The 27,759-nt window shown below is 45.5% G+C and overlaps 1 protein-coding gene across 1 annotated transcript in view; it reads left to right on the forward strand.

The window, feature by feature from the left end:
* The window catches only part of zmym2 (zinc finger, MYM-type 2), a 170,926-nt gene that overhangs the window by 24,964 nt on the left and 118,203 nt on the right, over positions 1–27,759 (forward strand). The window contains exon 2 of the mRNA XM_085999145.1: positions 26,296–27,399. Coding sequence (XP_085855271.1) covers positions 26,310–27,399 — 1,090 coding nt within the window. The 5' untranslated portion in view covers positions 26,296–26,309. The remainder of the gene's footprint in view (positions 1–26,295; positions 27,400–27,759) is intronic.

Genomic DNA, 27,759 nt, shown 5'->3' on the forward strand with positions numbered 1-27,759 from the left:
CATGACGGTTTATTCCTGAAACTTATCGAAAGCGGGGTAGGAGGGAAAACATATGATGTAATTAAATCAATGTATACAAACAACAAATGTGCAGTTAAAATTGGAGACAAACAAACAAAATACTTCCCACAGGGGCGGGGGGTGACGCAGGGCTCGCCAATCTCACCGACACTCTTTAATATTTACATAAATGGATTGGCAAAACTACTTGAACAATCTACAGCACCCAGCCTCACCCTATATGAATCCAAGGTTAAATTCCTCCTCTATGCAGACGACCTGGTTCTGCTGTCACCAACTAAGGAGGGTCTACAGCAGAACCTGGACCTGCTGGAGTCGTACTGCCAGACTTGGGCCCTGACAATAAATCCCCAAAAAACCAAAGTCCTTGTGTTCCAGCAAAGATCCAAACATCAGGGACCCAAAATAAATTTCACAGTAGGAACAACCAAAATTGAACAAACCACTAACTACACATACTTGGGCTTAAAAATCAGTTCTACGGGAAACTTCAAACTGGCTGTGAATGAACTGAAAGAGAAAGCAAGAAGGGCTTTCTATGCCATCAAAAAATCAATCCAAATAGAAATCCCAATTAGCATTTGGCTCAAAATTTTCAAATCAGTAATTGAACCAATTGCACTCTATGGCAGTGAGGTATGGGGACCGCTAACACAACAAGAATTTGCAAAATGGGACAAACACCCAATTGAGATCCTACATGCAGAATTCTGTAAAAGTATCCTCCGGACTCAAAGGAAAACAGTAAACAATGCATGCAGGGCGGAACTAGGCCAATATCCATTAATAATCACTATCCAAAAAAGAGCCACCAAATTTTGGAATCACCTACAAATGAGCAACCCCCAATGCTATCACTACGACGCCCTGAAATGCCAAGAGCTGACCATTAAGAAGAATACCCTCAGTCAACTAGTCCTGGGACTCAGTGAAGTAACTACTAACAATACTAACAATAACCAGCCCCAGGACAGTGACAGGGTAACACAAGGAATTTGACCCAACACAATCGTCGCTAAGCAAAAGGAAAAATATCTGACATATTGGGCAGAAACAACAAAAACCCAAAGCAAACTCAATTGCTACTTGGCCCTAAACAGACAATACAACATAGCTGATTACCTGACCATGGTAAAGGATAACAAACTGAGAAGAACCTTGACAAGGTACAGACTTAGCGAACATAGCCTAGCGATCGAAAAAGGCAGACACAGGCAGACCAGGCTGCCAAGAGAAGACAGGATATGCGCTCACTGCAGTCAGGGAGTAGTAGAGACAGAGATGCACTTCCTCACAGCCTGTGGAAAATATCAGGGCATCAGGGAGAATTTCTACCAAAAATTCTCACAAATATGCCCTGAATTCAGAAATCTGAATGACAACCAAAAACTCCCATTCCTACTGGGGGAGGAGAGAAGCTGTGTAACACTGGCGGCACACTATGTTACAGCTTGCCATGAACAGAGGGACAACCAGTAAACTAAGAAAAGAGTATATATAAACAAGGCGAATGTATATTTATACACTCAGGGATATACCTGTTTATACACTATGAATAGAACTGCGTTTATGTGTTCAACCATAAATGTATTGTGATGCTTTGGCAACATAAGATGTACCTTATCATGCCAATAAAGCAATTTGAATTTGACAGGGAGGGAGAGCTTACCTTCTTCCTTCCTTCGCAGGGGTCCATCGGGCCACCTTCCGCCCCCCCCCCCCCCCCCCAGTCGCTCTCTCTCTTTCCCCCCCCCCCCCCCCGGTCGCTCTCTCTCTTCCCCCCCGGTCGCTCTCTCTCTTCCCCCCCGGCCGCTCTCTCTCTTCCCCCCCGGCCGCTCTCTCTCTTCCCCCCCGGCCGCTCTCTCTCTTCCCCCCCCCCCCGGCTGCTCTCTCTCTTCCCCCCCGGTCGCTCTCTCTCTTTCCCCCGGTCGCTCTCTCTCTTTCCCCCCCCCCCCCGGGCCGCTCTCTCTCTTTTCCCCCCCCCCCGGGCCGCTCTCTCTCTTTCTCCCCCCCCCCCCCCCGGCCGCTCTCTCTTTCCCCCCCCCCCCCCCCCCCCGGCCGCTCTCTCCCTTCCACCCCCCCCGGCCGCTCTCTCCCTTTCTCCCCCCCCCCCCCCCCGGCCGCTCTCTCCCTTCCCCCCCCCCGGCCGCTCGCTCCCTCCCCCCGTCCCCCTCTCCCTTCCCTCCCCCCCGTCCCCCTCTCCCTTCCCTCCCCCCCCAAGTCCCCCTCTCCCTTCCCCCCCTCTCCCTTCCCTCCCCTCCCCCCCTCTCCCTTCCCTCCCCTCCCCCCCCCTCTCCCTTCCCTCCCCCCCGTCCCCCTCTCCCTTCCCTCCCCCCCGTCCCCTCTCTCTCTCCCTCCCCCCCTCTCCCCCTCTCCCTCCCCCTTCCCACAACAACATGCCCTCGAAAAAGCCTCGGCACCGCCGGGCACTCCAGCTATCTATATATATATATAAATAAACTAATCGATCTGTCTGTCTGTCTGTCCTTGGTTGTGCGTCTGTCAGGCTATGTGCTCGAAAGTTATAGAGCGTACCTGCGCGCGTTACCTCCGAAGAAAGCTTACGCTTCCGGGACGGTCGTAAGCGTATTTACTTTTTGGTCGGACGAAAATTGTTCGCGCCTTATGCAAAAAACCTTCAAAATTAAACTCATTATCTGCTACTTAGCATTGATTGACTGACGTCAAGGTTCAACCAATCCTGTGCCGTCACGATTGACCAATCCTACAGTACAGTTCCCTGATGGTTGGCCAATCGGTGTGTGTGTGTGGGCGGGACTAATCGTTTTCATCTCCGGGATGTGGCAGCCATTGCCTCAAGCTAAAAGCACCATTTACTTCCAGCTCAAAATCTGCTGATGCAGCTTCGAAAAAGTTAGTATCTCTTATGTTATTTTTAAAAGATTTACCAAAAATGTTTTATAAGTACTTTCACTTTCATCTTTGAAGGTATTAAAAGGTAGAAATGTTGCCCGGCAGCAGATTCACAAAGGGACAGAGAGACAGGGCCCAAAAGCCTGGGACTCGATTTAAAATGTTGCCCGGCAGCAGATTCACAGAGGGGGACAGACAGACACGGCCTGAAAGCCTGGTACTCGATTTAAAATGTTGCCCGGCAGCAGATTGAGAGAGGGACACAGAGACAGGGCCCAAAAGCCTGGGACTCCATTTAAAATGTTGCCCGGCACCAGATTCACAGAGAGGCCCCAAAGCCTGGCACTCAATTTAAACCGCCCGGCCCAAAACAGCCCTGGCAAAGCCGGGCTCCCCCAGCTAGTTCTTTTATAAAGCTCTATATTTGCACCCTTCACTCTGTTGAAAATTTTATTATTTGGGTATATTTTTTTCCCTGAAGTGTTGTGCTTCACAACTATCTATGTTGAACTGTATTTTGCATTATATTTTCCCATTCCCTTGACCTTTCTGTGCCCTTCTGTAGTCTACATTCTTCCTCCACATTTGGTGTGCCCCCAATTTGGTATTTTCAGCAAGTTTTAATATCATTCCCTCTTCCCAAATCATTTATGTGTAATTTAGAGAGAACAAGAGGTCCTAACATCGCTGGGGCATCTTGCCAATTCAAGAAACTTTCATGTATTCCTTTCTCTACATTTTTCTCTTTAGCCATCCCACAGCATTCATTTTGTTTAATAGCATGCACTTTCATCTTTATAATTCTCTTGTGGCATTTTATTTAATGCTTTATAAAAGTCCAAATATACATTGTGTGCAATGTGTCCATATACACTTGGTAATTTCATTGCATTCAATTTAAATTAGCTAAGCATGGTTGCTACTTTTCTTACTACCAGGGTGATGCTAGCTAGTCAGTAACGTTGCTCACCCCTTTCCCTTTTTTGAATCACCTTTGGTACAATTTCTCTTCCTAAACCATGATAGGCACCTAGTTTTTAGATATTTTCTGTCCTAGTTTATCAAACAGTTTTGCTCTTGCTGAGTAGTATGATTATGCTTTGCTTTGAAGCTGACCTTTGATCAGTAGCTGTGCAAGAGACTGATAGATAATAGGATTCTGGTAATGGTATCCATCAAAGACCAGGAGAAATGATGCCTCAAGTATTTAGCATGTTGAATGATGTGTGGCATAGTGGTTAGCACTGTTGCCTCACAGCGCCAGGGACCCGGGTTCGAATCCGGCCTCGGGTGACTGTGGAGTTTGCACATTCTCCCCGTGTTTGCGTGGGTTTCCTCCGGGTGCTCCGGTTTCCTCCCACAGTCCAAAGATGTGCGGGTTAGGTTGATTGGCTATGATAAATTGACCCTTAGTGTTAGGGGGATTAAATACGTGGGGTTACGGGGATAGGGTGGGATATGTGTAGGGGTTACGGGGATCGGGTGGGATATGTGTCGGTGCAGGCTCGATGGGCCGAAATGGCCTCTATCTGCACTGTGGGGTTTCTGTGTGATATGTGCAATTTTCTTTATAGGATGTTGAGCCAAATGCACTTTAATATGCCTCTTGAAAACATTGTTTTTCTTCGATTTATTGGGTTGTTGGTGACCCTCCCCCAACATGGCAATATTTATTGCCCACCCGTAGTTGCCCTGTGAGCATTAAGAGTCAACAACTGATGCATGTTACATGTAGGCCAGGATGGTTGGGGTGGCAGATTCCCTTCCCTGAACCAGTTGGGTTTTTATGACAATTCTGTAGTTTTCATGGTAATTTTCTGTTGCTAACCCACAAATTACCAGATTTATTGAATTCAGTATTGCAATTTGCCATGGTGACATGTGAACTCATGACCTCTGGGTTGCTAGTCCAGTACCATAATCACTACAACAGCAACTTGAATTTATATAGTGCCTTTAACGTAGTAAATTGTCCCAAGTCGCTTTGCAGGCGTATAATCAGACAAAGATTGACACCGAGCCAAAGAGAAGATATTAGGTCAAGTGATTAAAAGCTTGGCCAAAGAGGTAGGTCACCATACCCATGCTAGAACAATTCAGAAATTCAGTTGTGATTTATTTTCTCCAGGCGGGTCCCATTACATTACTTTTTTTGAATTTTCTCCCCATCATTCCTAAATATAATTTATGCTGGTCTATGGTTCTACCAACATCTGGAGACCTCTGGTATCTCACCCAAGAGGCCATTCTTCATATGGACATAAAGTATCAACAGGCTCTCAAATATGGGAGTATCACTTAGTTCAGTCCTGTCCCCATGCACAGACACAAGTACAGTATTTATATAGCAATCAGGCTGACATTTTTTTCTTGTCTTTTACCCCCCACTGTATTCCCAATCTGGATACACTGAGGCAGTTACTGTGATACCGCCATTCTGGTTTTCTCTGCTGGTCTGCATACCACAAATAGTTGTATGGGAATAACCTGATGTAATGCATCCTATACATTTTTTCTTCTCTTTTGGGATGTGTGTAGCATCTATTTACTGTTGACCAGCCAGTCATTAATTTGCTATTTAAGTACTTTAATGTACTGCACCTTGAGGAAACCACATAAACTGTTTTGAAGCTCCCCTAAAGAAAATCAGGACAAATAGTGTAACAGGTCTTAGTATTTGCAATTGAAATGCCGTTCAGCCTTTTGCATCACCATTTTGTCTTTTCTGTGGAAAGTTAACATCTTCTAAATGTAGGATTCGTGTACCTCAATATAGACACAATTCTACCTCAATATAGACACAATTCTACTGTGAGTGACCTGAGTATAAAAATAAGGAAACTTTGCATCAGAGATTTTCCTTCTCTCTTTTCCCCCCTCTCCCCCCCGGTGATCTGGGTCTCCTGATTTTCTGCGCGACTGTAGATTATGTGTTCACTAAAAATGTACAGCAAGACTTTGGTAGTACCTGTATTGGGATCCTTATCATTGGTTTCTTAATCTGTTTTGGGAGGGGAGATTTAAAATGGAAGAGCAAGACTCAGGCAAAAAAAGAAAATGGTAGAATTATCACCATCTTCTTGAAGGGCAGTATAATAGACTCTATAGAAAAAGTTTGTCTGGACTTCCATGGACTTTTGTGTTTCTGGATAAAGCCAGATTATGCTAGTGATGTTTTTCAACCCATTCTGAAGCACAGACTTATTTGTTAGTTTTCAAAAGGCATTTGTGAGGCACCTGTAGACTATTACTTCTGTTTAGCCCTCACTGGCGGAACTTTAACATTGCTGGTTAGTGATTGGCCTGTGCTTTGTTTAGATCAGTACTAATGAAAAACAGCTGCATTTGTCATATATGGGGGGTGGGGGAACCAGCTGGGACACAGTGGTTGCCTCAAAGTGTTTGTCGAAAGGGCAACTAAATCTTACTCGCAGCTGTGTGTAAGCTAGAAAATCATATGATGGTTTTTGTGTCAAGCTGAGTCATGTCACAGCTAACAGAAATGCACGCAACCTATTTGGAATTTTGAAGACCAAACTTTTACAAGTGTCCAATGTCATTGACATATTCTTCTCCTCTTCCCCCATCCCCAAAAAGGACAAATAAGCTTGTTTCATGTGGTGCTCTATGTTTAATTTTTTTCAGTGCATCCAATGTTACCACCTAGCTTAAAAACAACTGCACTTATGAAATCCCAACTGTCCAGCCTTTGGCCCTCCATTCACCATGACATTTCTGCAGTTACTGATCTGCTCAACCACACCCTCATCACCACATTTGATGCCCTAGTCCCTACTAAAACAATTACGCTCTCTCACCCTGGCCATTCCCCCATGTATGGCCCTCATCTTCGCTCCCTTAAATCCAAGGGACGCAGACTTGAACGGATATGGCGGACAACTGGTTTAGCCATTCACCGCCAGATCTGGCTGGACCACATAAAGCATTATCGGGTCCTGCTCTTCTCTGCTAAAAGTGCTCACTATTCCAGAATCATTTGGAATGCAAAGATAAACCCCGGCTCCTATTCTCTACTGCTAACCATCTTCTTAAACTCCTCTCCCCTGTCTCCTCCACCCTCACCTCTGACAACAAATGTGAGGAGCTCATGGACTTTTGTCAATCAGATTGTGACCATCCGTTCAACTGCCTCTGCCACTTCCCTTCCTTCCCCTAGCCCACTGGGCCAAACTTCCTCTAAGGTTCCCCCCTGCCCTAGCCCTGAACTCACATCTTTCTCCAGTTTCTCTCCGATTTCCCCTCATGACCTCTCTGCACTCATCTTGTCCATGAGACCCACTTCCTGCTCCCTCGACCCTATTCCCACCAAACTGCTGACCACCCGACTTCCTTTTCTGGCTCTCATGTTAGCTGAAATTGTTAACGGTTCGCTCTCCTCAGGTACTGTCCTCCTCTCCCTCAAATATGCCGTCATCACCCCTCTCCTCAAAAAATCAATCCTTGACCCCTCTGTCCTTGCAAACTACCATCCCATCTCCAACCTCCCTTTTCTCTCAAGTCCTTAAATGTATTGTCGCCTCCCAAATCCATGCCCATCTTTCCCGTAATACCACGTTTGAATCCCTCCAATCAGGTTTCCGCCCTTACCACAGTACCGAGCGGCTCTCATCAAAGTCACAAATTACATCCTTTGTGACTGTGACAAAGGTAAACTATTCCTCCTCGTCCTTCTTGACTTGTCTGCAGCCTTTGACACGGTTGATCACTCCATCCTTCTCCAACGCCTCTCTACCGTCGTCCAGCTGGGTGGGACTGCGTTCGCTTGGTTCCATTCTTATCTATCTAATCGTAGCCAGAGAATCACATTCAACAGCTTTTCTTCCCGCTCCCGCATCTTTACCTCTGGTGTCCCCCAAGGATCTATCCTTAGCCCCCCTCCTATTTCTCATCTACATGCTGCCCCTTGGCGGCGACATCCGAAAACACAGCGTCAGTTTCCATATGTACGCTGACGACACCCAGCTCTACCTCACTACCACTTCTCTTGACCCCTCCACGGTCTCTAAATTGTCAGACTGCTTGTCCGACGTCCAGTTCTGGATGAGCAGAAATTTTCTCCAATTAAATTTTGGGCAGACTGAAGCCATTGTTTTTGGTCCCCACTACAAACTCCATTCCCTAGCCACTGACTCCATCCCTCTCCCTAACATCTGTCTGAGGCTAAACCACACTTTTCACAACCTTGGTGTCGTATTTCACCCTGAAATGAGCTGACCACATATATGCAGCATAACTAAGACCGCCTATTTCCACCTCCGCCCTTACCTCAGCTCATCCGCTGCTGAAACCTTCATCCATGCCTTTGTTACCTCTAGACTTGACTATTCCAATGCACTCCTGGCTGGTCTCCCACATTCTACCCTATATAAACTTAAGGCCATCCAAAACGTGGCTGCCCGTGTCCTAACTCGCACCAAGTCCCATTCACCCATCACCACTGTGCTCGCTGACCTGCATTGGCTCCCGGTTAAGCAATGCCTCGATTTCAAAATTCTCATCCTTATTTTCAAATCCCTCCATGGCCTCGCCCCTCCCTATCGCTGTAATCTCCTTCAGCCCAACAAACGACCCCCCCCCACCCTCCGAGATATCTGCGCTCCTCTAATTCTGTCCTCTTGAGCATCCCTGATTATAATCGCTCAACCATTGGCCGTGCCTTCTGTTGCCTCGGCCCTAAGCTTTGGAATTCCCTGCCTAAACCTCTCCACCTCGAAAACTCTCTTTCCTCCTTTAAGAGGCTCCTTAAAACCTGCCTCTTTAACCAAGCTTTTGGTCACCTGCCCTAATTTCTCCTTATGTGGCTCGGTGTCAAATTTTTTATCTTTTAATACTCATGTGAAGCGCCTTGGGACATTTTACTACGTTAAAGGCTCTATATTAAACACCATTTTTTTGTTGTTGTATTAAGAGTGGTTGGATATTTAAAAATTCACTAGTCAGTCTCCGTGACATTGCACGCAGGGAGTCAAGACCAAGGGTAGTATACAGGTCAGTCGGATGATAATTAGATCAAGACAGATGAGGAGGTGGGGTGGCATCAAGTGAGGATGGCGGCCAGGAAACGTGCTCAGCAAGGACGGGTTGGAAAGGATGGGGAGACAACTTTGTTGGGGGGAGGAGGGTGTTCATGATGTGCAAAATGCTGCTCAGTGAGGGGCTTTCCATGCAGCAAAAGGTGCTCGTTGGGGAGAGAGGACAATTATAAAAACTGCAGTAGTGAGTTGGGGGAAGCATGCACAAAATGCTGCTCCGCACTCTGGCGGATTAGCGATGTACAAAATGTTGCTCAATGAGGTAGGTATCAAAAAAATACACCGTTGGGTGCGTTCCATTCACCAGAATTCAGCTCAGTGGCTCCCATTTTTGTCTTGGGGTGGGTGGTGAGGCAAAAAGCGTACTTCCAACAATTACTGAGTGAAGCTCGGCACAAAATCCAACTGAACAGTTCAAAAGCAGCCAGTAATGGGGTTTTGGGAGATGGATAGCTATATAATGAGTTGAAAGAATATATACAAAAGGATCCACCAGGTAGTCAATGTGTGGAATGCTGGTGTTCTAGCTCATGTTACTGTGATGAGCTTAAAATGGAAATGGGCCATTCACATCACCATCTACAGACTCACTAGTTGACACTTTTTTATAATGGCTTTTTCCATAGACAGAACTTTACATAAGAATTTTCAGTGCATTTTTGTTGTGACCCACTGAACATTTTATGCCTCTCCCCTTAAAGGAGTTGATTCACACTGGCAGCCACTATCCAAGTTATTCTTCAGTTGTGACTGTAGGTGAGCTATTTTAACTGGGGGAGGGCCATGGCAGCAGAACAAATTCTATTCTAGCCTAAGCACAATGCTTAGGAATTTTCTAATCTACCTACCATACCTCACCCCACACATGTTTTGAAAAGGAAAATTAAATGTTTGTTTTGCTTGATTTAATATAGGTCCTACTCAACATATGGGTTAGTATTTATTTATTAGTTGCAGTGACAGTCTTGTTTGAGCACATCTGTACCTGAAATAATTAATGGAATCTTCTATAGCAATTTGTTTAAAACATTTAACAGCAAAACTTTGTTGATTCACAAAGCTCCTGCATTGAGTACAGAGCAGCATGGTAAGAGTCAATTATTTAAAAAATGGATGTAGCAGTTGTCTACTTGGTCACGAACAAAACCTAATCAAACTGAGCTGTTAACCCTTAATTAAAATATTTAGCTTTGTATAATGATCCTTGATGGTTTTAACACTGGATAATTATCCAAATATTGATGTTGTTATTTTCACTGCTTGTGAATGTAGAGAATGGTAAACACCATAGGGTGATTACAAGGTAGTATTTTAATTAGAAACTCAGGTGACTTTTTGAACTGAGAATGAAGCTCAAGTGTTCCCTAATTGCCATCTGACACTTCAAAAGTGTTATATAGTCTTGTAAATCACTTTTGTATCATGCTATTTACAATAGACTTTACTGTATATGATGGCTTTATTCTGTTTTTGTGCTAGCATTTGGTACCAGTGCAATCACCAACTGTTTAATGGACTTTGTGATAGTGCATAATATTTACACAAGGGAATTCACAACCTGCAAAAAAGTGCAACCATTTGCAGTTGTTTATTAAAATTACATGTACTCTATCATTAATCAGCTCCAGATAAATTCATAGTGTTGAAAAGCATCACTTAATGTATACAGTTCTTAATTCAATATTTTAGAGTGGGTAGGGAGGGTGCAGAAGAGGACTCTGAACAACAAAAAATTGTATTGTGTGACTGCAAAATAGTAATAGTCACTTTCAGATCTTTTCTATTTCCTGTACTGTGCTAGTACCCGAGTTCAGGGGTATCCAGCCTTTTGTAGCCGGGATATGCGGGTGGATGAATTTTGGAGCATGCGCGATGCTGAGAGGCTCGTGGATAGCACGTTTAGCGAGTTCACGCCTCAGGGTAGGGCAGCACAGGGGGTGACCATCAGGCGGAGCAACAAAGGCAGGCAGGTAGTGCAGGGAACCCCTGCGGACATCCCCCTTTCAAACAAGTATACCGCTTTGGATACTGTTGAGGGGGATGACTCACCAGGGGAAGGCAGCAGCAGCCAACTTCCTGGCACTGGGGGTGCTCCTGCTGCCCAGGAAGGGGGGAAAAAGAGTGGGAGAGCAATAGTGGTAGGGGATTCTATAGTAAGGGGAACAGATAGGCGTTTCTGTGGCCGTAGACGTGAATCCAGGATGGTTTGTTGCCTCCCTGGTGCCAGGGTCAAGGATGTCACTGAGCGGCTGCAGGGCATTCTGGAGGGGGAGGGTGAACAGCCAGTGGTCGTGGTCCACATTGGTACCAACGACATAGGTAAAAAGAGGGATGAGGTCCTGCATCAAGAATTTAGGGAGCTAGGTAACAGATTAAAGAGCAGGACCTCAAAGGTTGTAATCTCTGGATTACTCCCAGTGCCACGTGCTAGTAAGTATAGGAATGGGAGGATAGAGCAGATGAATGCGTGGCTAAAGAGTTGGTGTAGGGGGGAGGGTTTTACTTTCCTGGATCACTGGGCCTGCTTCTGGGAAAGGTGGGACTTGTACAAGTCGGACGGGTTGCACCTGAACCAGAGCGGGACAAATATCCTTGCGGGGAGGTTTGCTAGCACTGTTGGGGGGGGTTTAAACTAACTTGGCAGGGGGATGGGATACAGAGGGGAGCTGAAATAGGGGGGGGGATGTGCTGCCAATTATAGAGAAAAAAACAAGTCAGCTTGGTAGACAGGGCAAATGTATAAGGGCAAGGCTGGATGGCATCTATTTTAATGCAAGGAGTCTTGCAAATAAGGTGGATGAACTGAAGGTGTTGATAAACACATGGGAGTATGATATTGTTGCTATCACGGAGACATGGTTGAGGGAAGGGCAAGACTGGCAGCTCAATATTCCGGGGTACAGAATCTTCAGGCGAGACAGAGGGGGAGGTATAAGAGGAGGAGGTGTCGCAATATTAATTAAGGAGTCAATTACTGCAGTAAGGAGGGATGATATATTAGCAGGGTCCTCTAATGAGGCCATATGGGTGGAGCTTAAAAACAAAAAGGGGCCAAGCACTTTGCTGGGAGTGTACTATAGGCCTCCAAACAGTCAGGGGGAGATAGAGGAACAGATATGTAGGCAAATCTCAGAGAAATGTGCAAATAATAGGGTAATAATAATGGGGGATTTCAACTTCCCCAATATTAACTGGGATAGTCAGAGTGTGAAAGGCTCAGAGGGTGTAGAATTCTTAAAGTGCATCCAGGAGAGCTTTTTGAGCCAGCATGTAGAAAGTCCTACAAGAGAGGGGGCGGTACTGGACCTAATTCTAGGGAATGTGGCCGGCCAAGTGGAAAAAGTGCTAGTAGGTGAGCACTTTGGTGATAGTGACCATAATATGGTAAGATTTAAGGTGGTCATGGAAAAGGACAGGGATGGGCCGGAAATAAAGGTTCTAAATTGGGGGAAGGCCGATTTTAATAGGATAAGGCAGGATCTGGCCAAAATGGACTGGGATCAGCTACTTGTAGGAAAATCCGCATCGGAGCAATGGGAGGCTTTCAGAAGGGAGATTGAGATCATACAATGGCAACATGTTCCCGTAAAGGTCAAGGGTGGTTCCAAAAACCACAGGGAACCTTGGATGCCAGGGGATATACGAGAATGGATTAGGAAAAAAAGGAGGGCTTTTGGTAGATACAAAAGGCTAAAGACGGAGGAAGCCCTAGAGGAGTACAAAAAGTGCAGGGGGATACTTAAAAAAGAAATTAGGAGATCAAGGAGGGGCCATGAAATAACACTGGCGAGCAAAATAAAGGAAAATCCGAAGATGTTTTATAAGTATATTAAGGGTAAGAGGATAACTAGGGAAAAAATAGGGCCCATTAGGGACAAAAGTGGCAATCTGTGTGTGGAGCCGGAAGATGTAGGAGGGGTTCTAAATGAATTTTTTGCATCTGTTTTCACTATGGAGAAGGACGATGTAGACATAGAAATAGGGCGGGGGGACTTTGATATGCTCGAACATATTAACATCGAGAGGGAGGAGGTATTGGCGGTTTTAGCTGGCCTAAAAATGGATAAATCCCCAGGCCCGGATGAAATGTATCCCAGGCTGCTGTGTGAGGCAAAGGAGGAGATTGCGGGGGCTCTAACACATATATTCAGGACCTCTCTGGCCACAGGGGATGTGCCAGAGGACTGGAGAACCGCTAATGTAGTACCATTATTCAAGAAGGGTAGTAGGGAAAAACCGGGGAACTACAGGCCAGTGAGCCTAACGTCAGTGGTAGGAAAATTATTGGAAAAAATCCTGAGGGACAAAATTTGTCTCCACTTGGAGAGGCAAGGATTAATCAGGGATAGTCAACATGGCTTTGTCAAGGGAAGATCATGTCTGACTAATTTGATTGAATTTTTTGAGGGGGTGACTAGGTGTGTGGATGAGGGTAACGCAGTGGATGTGGTATACATGTATTTCAGTAAGGCTTTCGATAAAGTCCCGCACAGGAGACTGGTCAAGAAGGTAAGAGCCCATGGAATCCAGGGTGCCTTGGCACATTGGATACAAAACTGGCTTAGTGGCAGAAGGCAGAGGGTGATGGTGAAGGTTGTTTTTGTGACTGGAAGCCTGTGGCCAGTGGGGTACCACAGGGATCGGTGCTGGGTCCCTTGCTGTTTGTGGTCTACATTAATGACTTGGATATGAATGTAAAGGGTATGATCAGTAAGTTCGCGGATGATACAAAAATTGGTAGGGTGGTAAATAGCGAGGAGGGTAGCCTCAGTTTGCAGGACGATATAGATGGGTTGGTCAGATGGGCGGAACAGTGGCAAATGGAATTTAACCCGGAAAAGTGCGAGGTGATGCACTTTGGGGGGGACTAACAAGGCAAAGGAATACACAATGAATGGAAAGACCCTAGGCAAGACGGAGGGTCAGAGGGATCTGGGTGTGCAAGTACACAGATCCCTGAAGGCGGCGGAACAGGTGGATAAGGTGGTAAAAAAGGCATATGGGATACTTGCCTTCATTAGCCGAGGCATTGAATATAAGAGCAAGGAGGTTATGATGGAGCTGTATAAAACACTGGTTAGGCCGCAGCTGGAATACTGTGTGCAGTTCTGGTCGCCACACTACAGGAAGGATGTGATCGCGTTGGAGAGGGTGCAGAGGAGGTTCACCAGGATGTTACCAGGGCTGGAGCGCTTCAGCTATGAAGAGAGACTGGGCAGATTGGGTTTGTTTTCCTTGGAGCAGAGGAGGCTGAGGGGGGACATGATTGAGGTGTACAAAATTATGAGGGGCATAGATAGGATGGATGCTGAGGAGCTTTTTCCCTTAGTAGAGGGGTCAATAACTAGGGGGCATAGATTCAAGGTAAAGGGCGGGAGGTTTAGAGGGGATTTGAGAAAGAACTTTTTCACCCAGAGGGTGGTTGGAGTCTGGAACTCACTGCCTGAAAGGGTTGTGGAGGCAGAAACCCTCACAACATTTAAGAAGCATTTGGATGTGCACTTGAAATGCCATAGCATACAAGGCTACGGGCCAAATGCTGGAATGTGGGATTAGATTAGGCAGGGCTTGATGGCCGGCGCGGACACGATGGGCCGAAGGGCCTCTATCCGTGCTGTATTACTCTATGACTCTATAACATCTGGGCTGCATGTGATTAAAGCTCTTTTGGGTTCTGATTATCATTTAATATTTTCTTTTCTTTCTAAAACATTTCCACATGTATTTAGAAATGCATTCTAAACCTCATAGAATTTGTGAATGTTGGCAGTACTGTGTGCAGTGTTTCTAACTTTAAAAAAAATCAGTATGTCCACAAACTAAAATTCAAACCCCTCGCATTAAAAATTCAAACTTATCAAAATTCTCGTCTTGGCTTCATCCTGCATATTTTGTCTGTGGGGTTTTGTGTGTGCATGTTTTGTTTTGGTTGTCGGTCTTGGAAATTTCAGTTGACCCAGCATCCTTTTAGGGGAGAGAGTTCCAGATTTCCACTACCCTTTGATGAAAGTGTGCTTCCTGATTTCACTCCTACATGGCCTAGCTCTAATTTTAAGATTATTATGCCTTCTTGTTCTAGATTTTGTGTCTCTCAATCCAATCTTTCTTTTCCTCTTTTTATTTATCTTTCTGTTTCTGATTTGAATCTAATTCACCCTCCTCCGTCATTCCTGTTTCTTTCTCGATCCTTAAATCTCACAGGTTAAGGAGACTGTTGGTCCCATCGTTCACCAAGGTCCCAGATGCCCTGCTGCCCTCGCTGTGCCATTATCAGCTCGCACTTCCAGCAATTTACAGGGCAAAAACATTTTGAGCTGAAGGGTGCAGGAAAAAGTCTGACTAACAGCGCACACTGCAAGATGACCCATGCCAGCAAGATTTGGGTCAATCATTCTTCATATGGGACATTGAGAAGAGGAGCTGGAAAATTATGCCTGTGTCTGGATTAGCTCTACAGTAGAACTTATCTTGCTGTCTGTAGCAAATTCTCTTTGTCTGGAGTGAAGCTCCGTTAGAATTATAACTTTGTACATAAAATCCTGAAAAAAATGAGGTTTGTTCTTTCACACGAACATACGGACAGGTAAAGACCATCTGGTCCATCCAGACTGTCTCACACAATTGCAATACCTTGTGTATCACAACATATACACCCCACTCCACCCACCCCACCCAAAACCATGTCATCTCCTGGGAGAGGCAAAAAATCCAGGCCAATTTGGGGGGAAATCTGAGAAATTCCTCTCCGACTCATCTAGGCGATCACTCTGGCCCTGAATTCCCTGCAGTACCTACCTTCTGTAAGAGGTGATCTCCGCCCCATCCAGAAACACGTCCAGCTCTCGCTTGAAGGAATTCAGCGAGTCCGCATCCACCACACGAGACGGCGGCCTGTTCCAGAGGTCCGCTATTCTCTTGGGTTGGGGGGGGGAACCCTTCCCGCCTCCATGCCCGTTTCCCAGAAAGTGGGTACCCGACCTGTGCTTGGAGCCACCTCCCCGAGGCGGGAAGGGGATTAGTGACAATTAACTGCCTGTTAATGGGCAGTTTTTGGCCTAATCCCTATTTTTAGCCCTGAAGTGTGGGCTACCCGACGGCTCCAAACCACGCCAAGTTAGCAAGGCGGACCGTCGGGCTGAAGGACTTGGAGGGTTCGAGATGTCTGGTGTTCAGGTGAGTGATGGGTGCATGAGTGCAGAGGTAAGTGTGTTTGGTGTGTGTAAAGTGTTTAAATAAGTTTTACTTACCTATGCTTACTAATGCAGGCTTCCTTCCTTCAGGTCTCGGGAGTCCCTCGTCTCACCAGCACAGAAAGCAGAATGGCCACAAGCTGTCAAAAGTTGCAGCATTCTGCTTTCTGTTCTGGAGAGATTTCTAACTGAGTCTGTGGCGAAGGACTCAAGTTAGAAGTCCGATTGTCAGTGTTTGACAGCTTCACAGAGCTGGCAAACACTGATATTTCATCTGTTAAAAGCTCTTGACAGATGAAATGTCAATCCCTGACGTCACCTGTAACCGGGTGTCCCTTAATTGGCCTGCTGAGCCCGCTGGGTGGGCTCAACAAGGTCAATCAAGGGAAAATCGCGTGGGTTGGCCACAAATCAATGGAGGCGGGACTACAACCCAAAAAGTGGGAGTCCCGCCTCCATCACGTCCCCAATGACGAAATCCAGCCCAGAGTCCGAACTCTTTTAGCCTATCTTGATAACTAAGATGCTTTAAACTGGGAATTAGTCTAGTGGCCCTCCTCTGCACCCTTTCCAAAGTCTCAATATCATCCACCATGTGAGGAGACCAAAACTGGACACAGTATTCCAAGCGTGGCCTGACCTAAGGTCTTGTACAAGGACAAACCAGTATGCCTCGTCTTGTACACAATTGTCCTATGGATACACCCCAACACCCTATTTGGTCTAGCTATCGCTACACGGCTTTGCTCATGTGCCTTTAAGGATGTATGTGTTGTGTCTGTGTATAATAAGACACAGACTGCAGGAGAACGGTATAACAGGTGTTTACCCAACGTGGCTCACACGGGAACTGATCTGTACAGATTACTACTCAGTGTTATATACAGGTGTGGTCATTGCCGGTACTGCAGTATACATGAGCTGTAAAAGATAGTTCCCCACTTAAAGGTATATACATTACAATTCCTCCCCTTTTAGATTAAAAGTACCATAACACTCATTTAACAATTAAATATCAAACTAATTACAATTAACACTTTTAACATGCAACATTCGCTGAAAATAGTCTATTTATATATTCAGTCTTTGGGGAGGCTCCCTGATCCTTTCTGGATAGCGCCTTTCCCGAGTGTCTTGCTCTTGGTGTGGAGGCGATTCTGGCCCCCTGTCGTCGGTTGGTTCATCAGCTTCCGATGCTACTGTTTCTGGGGTAGATGCGACCTGTACGTCGGGTTCATCACCAGGTACGTATGGGTGAGGCATGGGGTTGACTTGTTCCTGTGACTCTAGGATCTGGTCAGCATGGCGTCTCACGATGCTCTCCCCAACGTCCACTGTGTACATTAGTGGGCCCTGTCGTGTGCATATCGTTCCTGGCTGCCATTTTTCTGTTCGGTAGTCGCGGGCCAAGACTGGTTGCCCTACATTGAAGCTCCTTGTTGGCTTCTCATGGATGTGCTGGAATTGCTTACTCTCAACATCTCTTTGTACGTTTGGTCTGAGCAAATCCAGGCCAGATCTTAACCTTCGGTTAAAGAACATCATGTGCTGGGGCCTGGTTGGTGACTGCATGTGTCGCATTCCGGTAGGCGAACAGGAAATTGTCCACCTTGTGCTGCAGCGGAATGTTGTCATTGTACATAGCCTTTATTGCCTTCTTAAAGGTTTGTAGGAACCTCTCAACCAATCCATTTGTGGCTGGATGATACGGGGCGGATGTGTAATGCCTTACCCCATTCTTTTTCAAGAACCTCCGGAACTTTTCGGACACAAACTGTGGTCCGTTGTCGGAACAAATCTGTTCTGGCAAGCCATTCCTGGCAAAAATGGTCCGTAGGACTGCAATAGTTTTCTCCGTGGTGGTGGAGGACATTTTGATGACCTCAGGCCATTCCGAGTGCGCATCCACGGCTATTAAAAACATTGAGTCCATGAATGGACCAGCAAAATCAATATGCACCTGTTACCATGGAGATGAGGGCCACTCCCATGGGTGTAGAGGGGCCTGTGGTGGTGCATTTTGGACTTTCTGGCATCCTGAGCAGCTCTTGGTCAGGTCCTCGATTTGTTTATCGATTCCCGGCCACCACACATAAGCCCTGGCTAGGCTTTTCATTTTTACCCCTCCCAGATGACCCTCATGAAGCTCATTGTGCACTCTATCCCTTAAATTGGGTGGAATTACCACTCGGGATCCACACATCAAGGTCCCCCGTCACACTGACAGCTGTTCTCTCCTTGTCGAGAATGCTGGCAACAGTGAGTCGCAATGTGCTGGCCATCCCTTCACCATCAAATCATATACCCGAGACAGTGTCGGGTCATTTCGGGTTTCCTTTTCGATACAAGCGTTAGTTACCGGTAGGTATTCAACTATAGTCGAATGGAATATTTCGACAGGATCCACTGCTGGTGCTTCCTCCGCAGTAGGCAGTGGCAGGCGTGATAGCCCATCAGCATTTCCATGCTGTTTCGTGCCCTTATATTCAATCTCATAGTGGTGCGCCCCTAGAAAAAGTGACCATCTTTGCAGTCGTTGCGCAGTCATCACCGGAACGCCCTTCTTCGGATTAAAAATGGAGACAAGAGGCTGGTGATCAGTCAGCAAGGTGAATTTCTGCCCGTGCAGATAGTGATTGAACTTTTTCACTCCCCACACTAGGCTGAGGGCCTCCCTGTCAATCTGGGCGTAGTTACGCTCGGCTGAGGTTAGTGATCGTGACGCAAAGGCTATTGGCCTCTCTGAGCCGTCCGAGAATTTGTGCGACAGCACCGCTCCAATGCCGTAGGGTGACGCATCACATGCCAACCGAATTGGTAATGCTGGGTTGTAATGGGCCAATACCTCTTTCGATGTGATTAGTGTTTTGCTCTTCTGGAAAGCTCGTCTACATTCGTCACTCCACTTCCATGGCACCCCAGTTTGCAGTAGGGTGTTCAGTGGGTGTAGTACTGTAGACAAATTTGGCAAGAACTTATGGTAGTAGTTTACCAGCCCAAGGAACGACCTCAGTTGTGACACATTTTCCGGTGCTGGAGCCTTGACTACTGCCTCAATCTTCTCTGGGGACTTATGTAACCCCTCTTTATCGATAACGTGGCCACAATACGAGATCTGTTTTCTAAAAAACTTGCATTTGGGGCGGTTAGTTCGGAGCCCATATTCCTGCAATCTAGTGAGCACCTGCTCCAGGTTGGCAAGGTGATCACTGTCATTTTCGCCCGTGACCAGGATGTCGTCCAAATAACACTGGGTCCCTGGGATCCCTTGCAGGACTTGTTCCATTGCCCTCTGCCAAATAGCCGGAGCTGATGCTACCCTGAATACCAGCAGGTTGTATTGGTAGAGACCTTTATGGGTGTTGATTGTGAGGTATTTTTTTGATGCTTCTTCTACCTCCATTTGCAGATACGCCTGGGCCAGATCAATCTTAGTGAAGCGTTTCCCTCCAGATAGCGAGGCGAAAATATCTTCAATCCGCGGAAGTGGATATTGTACGGTGTGAAGGACCGGGTTCACTGTTACCTTAAAGTCCCCACGGATGCGAACCTTCCTTGGTTCCCCAGGCGTGCTGCTCAACGACTTTTTCATCACAGGGACAATGGGTGTAGCCCACTTGCTCCAGTCTACCTTGGACAGTACACCTGAACGTTCCAGACTCTCCAGCTCTGCTTCGACGGCTGGGCGGATCGCATAAGGTACTGGTCTGGCCTTAAAAAATTTTGGGCTTGCGTTTTCTTCAATTTTATTCGTCGCTGTCATGCCTTTTAGTGTTCCGAGTCCTTGCTGGAACACTTCTTTCGCGTCAGTTAGGATCTTTGACAGTCGCCCAGGTGTGACGTCGTCATCCTTTTTGTCAGCCACAGTCAGTGCCTGTATGGAATGCCAATCCAGTTGTATTTCCCGGATCCATTCACGTCCCAGTGATGGTGGTCCTCCATCTTGCAATACATACAGGTCTAGTTTTGGTGTTTCCTTACCGTTACATATAACAGTCACCCTTATTTTTCCTTTGGGGTAGACTTTTTGCCCCGTGTACGTCTTCAAAATAATTTTTGTGTCTCTCAAGGGTATGTGTGAGAATAGCCGCTCGTAGTCCCGTCGGTTTATGACTGTTAGGGCTGATCCTGTGTCCAATTCCATCTTTACCTGGACTCCTGCTATCTTGAGAGTGACCCAAATGGTTCGGTGATCCTCCGTTGTGATCACATTATGTAGTTTCAGACAACTCAGTTCCCTGCTTTCGGAGTCGTTATCACTCTTTTGTTCGTCTGAACTATTCTCTGTCATCTTATGTACCTTCTTGTACTTTCCTTTGGTAGGTTTCTTATTGCTGGTTTTCTTTCCCGACCTGCAGACTCGTGCTATGTGTCCTACTTTTCCACACTGTCTGCACACTTTGTCTTTGAACCAGCAATCATTCTGGTCGTGTGTTGTTCTGCCGCAGCGATAGCACTTCTCTGTTCCATATGACATTTCGTTTGTGCCATATTCTTGCGGTCTCTGTTGTATCTCTGCAGCGCCCCGTGCTGCTGCTTCATATGATACCACAATGTTGAAAGCCTTTTCCAGCGTAAGGTCCTTTTCAGATAAAAGCCGTTTCTGGGTTCCTTCACTTTGAAGCCCACACACAACTTGTCCCTTAAGGTATCTGCCAGTCCCGCTCCAAACTGGCAGTGTTTCGATAGTTTGCGCAGTTCTGTTAAATAATCAGCATTGCTTTCATCCTTATGCTGGTTCCGTTTGTGAAACTTGAATCTTTCTGCTATCAGCAGTGGTGTGGGGTTTAAATGTTCCTGTAGTATCGTTACTATGTCTTCAAAACTCTTTTCCATTGGCTTCGTTGGGGTTACTAGATTTCGTAATAAACCATACGTCTTTGCAGCCATTAAATTTAACAATACCGACGCTTTCTTGTCATCTGACACCTCATTTGCCTTGCAGTATATCTCTATTCGTTCGACATATGTAGTCCAATCTTCGACTTCATTGTCAAATGCGGTGATACTGCCACTCTTCGGCATTTTGGGTGTGGTTTAAAATGGCGTCTCCCAATGGCTTAAAATGGCATCTCCCGCGCTTTCCTTCCTCCCCCGCTGCTGCCAACGCCGCTCCCGGCGGTTCTCATGGGAATGGCGGCGCCCTGTAGTTTCGCGTGCTTCTCCTGCGCTGCTGCCAACGCCGCTCTCGGCGGTCCTCGTGGCAATGGTGGCGCCTCGCGGGTTTCTGTGCGTCTCTCTCTCCCTCTCTTTGCTGCTCGCCCCCTGAACACCGGCTGCGCTCTGCCCTTTCTCTCCCCCATCGACGCTGCTCGGCCCTTTGCTGTGCCGCTCGGTCGGGCCCTAGCCCGCCGCTGTCCGGGAAGGGTCTGCGCACTACCTGTTGCCAGCCCGTTTCGCTGGACCACCTCGACTGGAAAGCCAAGCCTGGCTCTCGACAGCCTCCCCCGCAATTCTCAAGTCTCTGCTGGATGACTGGGCGGTTGCCCGTGGTCGACGCCCGAGTCTCTGGTCTTGACCTCCAATCCACTGATCTCCAGGAACGAATCCCCGGGAGGTGATGCAGAGTTGCAGGTAGGTTCGACTTGCCTCGTCGCCAATGTTGTGTCTGTGTATAATAAGACACAGACTGCAGGAGAACGGTATAACAGGTGTTTACTCAACGTGGCTCACACGGGAACTGATCTGTACAGATTACTACTCAGTGTTATATACAGGTGTGGTCACTGCCGGTACTGCAGTATACATGAGCTGTAAAAGATAGTTCCCCACTTAAAGGTATATACATTACAGTATGCACTAGAATACCCAAATCTCTTTCTATCTCCACTATCTTTAATGCCTTTCCCTGAAGGGTGTATGAATGTTGTGCATTTGCCCTGCCCACATGCATAACACTGCACTTATCTAAGTTATACTTCATTTTCCAGTCTTGAGCCCAATCTCCCAACACATTAAGATCTGCCTGAAACAGCCAGACATCATCTGCAGTTCTAACACTCGCACAGATCTTGGTATCATCTGCAAATTTGCAGACTGTGTCCCCACCACCTACATCCAGATCATTAATAAGATTAGTAAAGAGCAACGGTCCCAACACTGATTCCTGCAGGACACCACTGGTGACTGGTCTCCAAACAGATCCAAATCCATCTATAACTACTTTTTGCCTGCATTCTGCCAACCAGTTCTGAATCCAGATAAACTAATGGGCCTATAGTTACCCGGGTCTGTCTTGTCACCTTTTTTTAAAGTTGGGGACAACATTAGCCTCCTTCCAGTCTATAGGAACCATTCCAGAGTGCAGTGAGCTATTAAAAATACAGGTTAGGGGCTCGCACAGCACATGCCCCATCTCCCTGAGGACCCTCGGGTGGATATCAACTGGCCCGACTGCTTTTATCTATTTTCAAGTTCTTAATTCTTTCTAAAACAATATGCTCATCTATGTTAATACTAGTAATATCTGTGGCAACTGAAGTGATGCACATCAAGAACATTGCCTCTAATAGAGAATATGCTTCATTACCCTCCACCACCCTCTCCCCTCCCTTATGGGGATAATTCTGATTAAATTGTTGGGGCTAAAACACATATTCTTGTATATTAAATAATCTAATGTTTGGTTGTGGACCTCACGGTGTATACTTTCACTTTGTAGAAAAGTACTTCAGGCTCAGCATACAGCGTACACTGCTAAAATAATTTTCTTCCATTTGGCTTCACATCAGTCCTTGTAATGTTCACAGAGTGCCTATCTGTAATGCAGTATTTTCTTTGACTACATCACCTTTATATCCACCCTTAGAGAGTTCCCTCTTGACACTTTGTGTAGGCAGCCATGAGCCTTCAATTTGTTAGTTTGAAGTTTTCATTTGAGTGAATCCAAAAAGTTCCAGCTGCAGTCAGTGTAGAACCTCACATCACTGTTGCATTAAATTTTCTCCCACTCTCTAACACATGCTTTTGTACACATATGTTGAAAGCAAGCAGGAGATGGCTATATGCTTTAGAATAGTTGTTTTAAGAAAAACGTAGAGAGGACCACATGCTGGCACCAGCCCTACCTGGAAGGCTGCTCTCATATTTGGGCTTCTAGCCTAGTCTGAACTATTGACTCAGAAGAGGACAGTTTGGCTAGTTTTCAACTTTGCTTTTGTTCTTAAACTGAGTTTATTCAGCCTATAACGAACTTGAAGGTATAAATAGGGGAGGGGGAAAGAGAAGACATCTGGTCATTACTTGCCTTCTACCACAGTATTCAGGAACTGTTCCTTTAGACTGGAAAATTGCACATGTCACTCCTCTATTTAAGAAAGGAGAGAGAGGGAAACTGGGGACTTACAGACCAGTTACCCTAACATCTGTTGTCAGGAAATTGCTAGAGTCTATAATTAATGTGGAGTGACTGAACACAGTAAACATTTTCAGCTGATCAGAGGGAGCCAGCGTGGATTTGTAAAAGGTAGGTCATGCCTGACGAACCTGATCGAATTTTTTGAAGAGGTGACTAATGTAGTGGACAGGGGAATGTCAATGAATGTTAATTATATGGACCTCCAGGAGGCATTCGCTAAAGTCCCTCATAAGAGATTGTTAGCTAAAGTTGAAGCTCATGGAATTGAGGGCAAATTATTGACCTGGTTAAGAAATTGTCTGAGTGGCAGAAGACAGAGTAGGGATAATGCGCAGGTACTCTAACTGGCAGGATGTGGGGTCTGTGTTGGGGCCTCAACTATTCACTATATTTATTAACGACTTAGCTGATGGGAAAGACAGCCACATATCCAAGCAGTGTAGATGGAAGCATAAAATTACAAAGAGATATTAATAGATTAAGTGAATGGGCAAAACTGGCAAATGGATTTCAATGTAGGCAAGTGTGAGGTCATCCACTTTGGACCTAAAAGGATCAGTGTACTTTCTAAATGATGAAAGGCTAGAAGCAGTGGGGGTTCAGAGAGACTTGGGGATCCATGTACGTAGATCATTAAAGTGTCATGGATAGGTACCAATATTCTTAATGAGACTTCAAATCATTAATGGCAAGCTTTTTGCTTTCATGGGCCACTTAAGTGTGTGCCGTGGACATTCATGAGACAAATGTAAAGTCTAAATAAGTGTTACTATTAATATTTCAAGCTGTGGATACTAATCACTAGATGTTGGCGTTTTGATCTAGGCTTTATCCACCAGTGAGGCTGCAGCTCTAAGAAAAGCCCTTTCCAAACATTCAGACCCACAAAGTTCAAACAGGACAAACCAGCGAGTAAGAAATATATGTGCAAATAGAGCTGGGTTTCCTTGGCTTTGTGAGCAGGGCCTGTCAGCCTCTTGGCTGTAGTTTAGACTTCCCCTATACTGACATACAGTATTTAATCATTATCCTGGTGGAAAAAATGCTTTTAGAAAAGTTTACATTCATAAAAATGCAGTCCTTCCCACCTAATTTTTCTTTTCCATTCCACTGTTAAAGTATTTGCATAATCCAAGTGTAAATATTTTTTTCTAGATTATTGGTTCAAATACTGTAATTGCAAGAAAAATACTGCTCCCCCTTTGTGCTATTGATCTGATAGTCTTGTTCTTCTACAGTTTCATTTTCTATTCAGTTAAATTGATACTGGTTTGTCCTGGTCACAAATGTAAAATCCTGCCCTCTTTCTCTCCCGCCCACGATTAATTTATTATATTTATATTCACTGCTTATATTCATGTGTATATAAATCAAAATTCTACAGTATATTTTCTGCTATTCTTGATCTAAAAACCATGTTGAGTGCCTTGGATTCTTGGAAATAACAACAGAAAATGCTGGAAAAACTCAGCAGGCCAGGCAACATCTGTGGAGAGAAAATAGAGTCAACGTTTTGGGACAAACCCTTTATCAAGACTGGAAAAGCACAGGAAATGAAATAGATTAAGAGGCTAGGCTGGGAGAGAACAAAAGAGAAGTGAAGAGACATTAAGAGGTATTCAAAACGAGACAAGATGGTGATAGGACTAGTAAAGAGACAAAAGACAGCTCTAGATTAGGTGTGAAATGCACTGGCAGAGTGGGAGACAGCTGCCATGTGGGAGAGAGAAAAAAAAAGGGGGGGGGGGAAAGGGCCAAAACAAAGGTGTGGATAAAAAATAAGTAAAAATGTAATGGGGGCCGAGGTTATGATCTGAAATTGTTGAACTCGATATTGAGTCCGGAAGGCTGTAAAATGCCTAATCGGAAGATGAGGTGCTGTTCCTCAAGCTTACTCTGAGCTTCCGTGGAACAATGCAAGAGCCCGAGTACGGTGAGGTCCGAGTGGGAATGGGGCGGTGAATTGAAATGACAGACGACCGGAAGCTCGGGGTCATCCTTACGGACTGAACGGAGGTGTTCCGCAAAGCGGTCACCCAATCTGCGTTTGGTCTCCCCAGTGTAGAGGAGACCACATTGTGAGCAGTGAATACAGTATACTAGATTGCAAGAAGTACAAATAAATCGCTGTTTCACCTGGAAGGGGTGTTTGGGGCCCTGGACAGTGGGAAGGGAGGAGGTATAAGGGCAGGTGTTGCCTCTCCTGCGCTTGCACGGGAAGGTGCCGGGGGAAGGGGTGTTGGGGGTGATAGAGGAGTGGACTAGGGTGTCTCGGAGGGAGCGGTCCCTACGGAATGCTGAAAGGGGAGGGGAGGGGGAGATGCGTTTGGAGGTGGCGGAAATGGCGGAGGATGATCCGTTGAATGTGGAGGCTGGGTGGGTGAAAGGTGAGGACAAGGGGAACCCTATCGTGGTGGTGGTGGTGGGATCATTTTGGAGGTGGCGGAAATGGGGTGGGGTATCGTACTTGGATTCTTGGAATGTCTTATTAAATGTTTAGCACTTAGAGCATGTATTTTTTCTACAAAAAACATTTTCTAACTTCCTAATTTTATGTGATATACAAATACATTAATGCTTTATTTCTACTGTCCAAGTGAACATAGAGAAAAGAAACTTCATCATTCATGAACAAAATTTCACTTATCGAAGCTAGGTGGACATGGTTACATTGCGAATCCAATCAATAAGTTAGTTTGCAAATCAAGAAATTGCTTAACCTTAAGTCTTTGAGATAAAACTACTTACAAGTAATTCTTACTAGTATAGAAATAACAACATTCTTTCTTTTTTAATGCAGCTGGTACTTGAGACATGAATGTTGGGAATAATGAAGGAGCTGTAGATATGAGTTCAGCGCCAGAAGACAATTGCATTGAACAACAAAAATACTTTAGAATTGGAGGAGGAGTACATGGTGACCTTAATATGTCAACTGCAGTCTCGAATGCAGCCGCGGCCTTTGATAGCTCTCAAAATTTGAGCAATCTTCTCAAAACTAATTCTGATAACTCCCGCTGGAAACATGTGGAAGGCAGCATAACTTGTTCCCAGAATGAGAAGGATGAGGAAGATGACGATGATGTTGTTTTCATTGAACCTTCCTTTTCTGCCAATTATCCTGCAACCACACAAGTAAATAAAACCAATGCCTCAAATGCAGTGTTTCAAAATCCAGAATCCATAGGAAGTGAAATGAATATTTCATTGCCACCAATAGGAAAAGATTTTGTGTCTCCAGTGGAGCCCATCATAATTGATGATGAGGAAGAAGGAAACTCGGAGCCAGGAAAAGTTGCCAGCGTTGCCACATCTGGAAGATGTGAGGAAAGAAATGGATTCGGTGAACCAACTGAAATGGATTTTTCATCACCTGACTTGGGTAGCCAAAAAGCTGGTTTCCATAATATCGAAGTGCAGTACGTAGATAATCAGAGTTTACTTTGTACTCCAAATTTAGAGAATAACAATTTAAATTGGGATGGTAGAACAGGAATAAAGGAAGTTGATTTGAATGAATGCCACCCTTTACAACCAACTTTGCTTTCAGACCCCAGGAGAGGTAATATTTTGTCAACAAATGGAGGAGAAGCATTAAATCATGGTATAAATACTGAACCAGACTCTGAGATACAGATAACCTGTGTCACCACATTAGATGCCACTTCAAAGCCAGTCATAAATGAACCACCAACCCAACGTTCTGGTGGAATGGATTTAGATTTAATGATTTGCAATGTAACGTCTCTTCAAGATCAGAAATTTGAAGGTGTAGATGAGAGAGTTCAGAAACAAGCTTTTCAAATTGGCATGGGAGCTTCTAACTCTGATAACATTATGGATGGTGCTGGAGATGGATTTCTGAATGGAGAATCTGTGCTTTTGACATCGCAACACAAACTTGGTGAGTACTTTGTAAAATTAATGTGTACCCACAAGTGAGTAAATCACGACTGTATGAATCTGTAACCACCACTTATTGGCAGTTGATGACTGAAGATGCTTAGATTTTTTTTTTAAAATCACAACTAATAGTTGATTTTCCAGTGCTAATGCACATGGGAAGTCAAAACCAAATGGAATATTCAGGACAAGCTGTGTGAGAGGGCAGGGGTTAATTGCACCTCGATAGGGGTGTGGGGATAGGAGAGAAGGGTAGAGGAGAGGGGCAATGAGGTGGTGGGATGGGAACAGGGGAGGAGGTGGTTGGGGAAGGCAGGGAATGGAAGGCTGTTTAGTACAGGGAGGCGTTGCTGAAATGCTA

Source organism: Somniosus microcephalus, chromosome 10 (genome assembly GCF_052327205.1).
Source record: "Somniosus microcephalus isolate GS21.2 chromosome 10, FLI_Smic_1.0, whole genome shotgun sequence".
Taxonomy (NCBI): Eukaryota; Metazoa; Chordata; class Chondrichthyes; order Squaliformes; family Somniosidae; genus Somniosus; species Somniosus microcephalus.